At 36.3% G+C, this 2,353-nt stretch overlaps 1 protein-coding gene across 1 annotated transcript; it reads left to right on the forward strand.

Annotated features, from left to right (window-relative positions):
• Nucleotides 1-562: 562 nt before the first annotated feature.
• Nucleotides 563-1,513, forward strand: LOC122929192 (olfactory receptor 1468-like). Its single transcript, XM_044282698.1, has one exon. It carries the CDS (start codon nucleotides 563-565, stop codon nucleotides 1,511-1,513), a length of 951 nt encoding a protein of 316 aa, XP_044138633.1.
• Nucleotides 1,514-2,353: the final 840 nt, after the last annotated feature.

Raw genomic sequence — 2,353 nt, forward strand, 5'->3', positions numbered from 1 at the left:
AGTTGAATCTTTTGGATGATTTGGTTAATCGGACACAAAACTAATTTCAAGAAATCTCTAGTTTAACTTACTAACAGGTTTTAACAGTCTCTTTTTATAATTAAAAAAAATCCATATATTTAGCTAAAACTGATTTTCGCCTCATTAAACGTGGATATTTTCTTGTTATTTTTATTTCTGGAATCATCCCTTGAGAGACGATGTTGCGTAAATCTGTTGTTCAATAATATTATTCCCAATGATCTCTTCCTTGAGGGTTTCAGATAAGATATATACTGTACACAGAACATAAAACCCTGTGTCTTTTTTTTTTTTGGGGAGAAGAAATCATTGAACATCCTCGTCAAGGCTTTAGAAAATATCTACTATATTTTTTCTAGAGAAACTTATGGAGAGAAAGAATTGTATATGAGCATCTGATAAATGCTTCATGGGCAAGGAACTAAGATTAATATTGAATATAAATAAAAGAAACCAATTTGAATGGAGTTTTGTTTTCAATCAGTCCAGGACAATGTGACAATTAAATTTCATAAATTTGACCTCTGTATAACATTTAGAGATGAAGGTTCATAAAGTCAACTCCACAACGGTCACTGAGTTTCTTATACTGGGATTCCCGGCTCTGAATGATTACAAGTTGTTTTTCTTCTCAGTTTTTCTCCTTATGTATTGTATGACTATATGTGAGAACTTCTTGATTATATTACTGGTATCTTCAAGCCAACGTCTCCGTTCTCCGATGTATTTCTTCCTTGGACACTTGGCACTGTCAGACATCGTCCTTGTGACAATTATTGTTCCTAAGATGCTGGATATCATCGTAAAAGAAGGGAACACGATGCCTTTTGTTGGGTGTTTCACTCAATCTTATATATATGGCGGGGTGGTCGGTGCTCAGTGTTTTTTGCTTACAGCCATGTCCTTTGACCGCTACTTGGCCATCTGTAGACCTCTTCATTATATTTCAATCATGAGTGTTAAGCTTAGATACATCCTGGTCATCTTATCCTGGGGGCTCAGCTTTACGTTAATTTCCATCACACTTGTACTTGTATGTGGTTTAGATTTTTGTGGGCCAAACGTTATTAACCATTTCTTTTGTGACTTGGCTCCTGTCTTAGAACTTTCTTGCTCAGACACAAGCGGTATGGCTATTGAAATGATTGTCCTCTCTATTCCTATAGTTCTGTTACCTTTCTTACTTGTAATTATATCATATGTCTGTATTTTTGTCACCATCTTCAGAATTTCCTCCACCTCAAGCCGGCAAAAAACCTTCTCCACTTGTAGCTCTCACTTGGGGGTTGTTTCTACCTATTATGGTTCCATGCTCATCATCTACATGGTCCCTTACAGAGGACATTCTGTGCCTGTTAACAAGTTTATATCTCTTCTTTACATTATCCTGACCCCCCTTCTAAACCCTGTTATATACAGTCTAAAAAACCAAGAGATTCAGTCTTCTATGATTATTTATTGGATAGCGTGCCATAAAAAAAGAGCCTCTTAGTAGACGAGATACAAGAAATGAATGATGAAGCTGTAGGAGCGGTGATACAAGTTTTTCTCCTACTGACACTTGGTTCTTGGTTATTATTTGGTCAGATATCCACAGTTGTTCCATTGTTGGTTTTTGTGACACATAGGTATTTAGGGGGTCATTTAAAAAACTGGTATAAAGTAGAACTGGCTTAGTTGCCCATGGCAACCAATCAGATTCCTCTTCCAACCAACCAGATTCCTATGGCAACCAACCAGATTCCTCTGGCAACTAAGCCAGTTCTACTTTACACCAGTTACATAGATGACCCCCTTAGTGTTTTATTTTAATGCAGGCTGTTGATACATGCACATATTCACATATTTATTTATTTTTATCCAGAAAGGAATTTCTTGATATCAAAAAACATATTTCCCTAATTTGTAGGAGAAGTCGGTTAAAAGTCGTGTTAACAGACACTGGATGGAGTAGATGAGGTGGAAGGTGGTAGTATGGAGGAGCTAACTATGTAGGTAACAGACTGAAGGGGAACTGCCAGGGATGATAGCAGCGCCGTTACAGATCTGAAATCTAGTGTTGAGCGTGAATATTTGAATTACGAATATTTAACGCAAATATCGCAACTTCGAGAATTCTCGACTATTTCGAATATAGTGCTATATATTAGTTTTTTGAATATTCGTAATTTTTTTCCCCTAAAAAAATCGGCAAGGTAATGATGGTGTAATATGCGAATATTACGCGATCGATACAGCCGTGGGTAAAAAACGAAAATAATACTATATTACGCATATTACGCGATCATTACCATGCCGATTTTTCGAGTAAAAAAAAAAAGTTGAATATAAC

Source organism: Bufo gargarizans, chromosome 2 (genome assembly GCF_014858855.1).
Source record: "Bufo gargarizans isolate SCDJY-AF-19 chromosome 2, ASM1485885v1, whole genome shotgun sequence".
In the NCBI taxonomy this organism is placed as follows: Eukaryota; Metazoa; Chordata; class Amphibia; order Anura; family Bufonidae; genus Bufo; species Bufo gargarizans.

Excerpts from the sequence above, each read along its gene's own strand:
- LOC122929192 (XM_044282698.1), top strand. The coding sequence starts at position 563 with ATGAAGGTTCATAAAGTCAACTCCACAACGGTCACTGAGTTTCTTATA.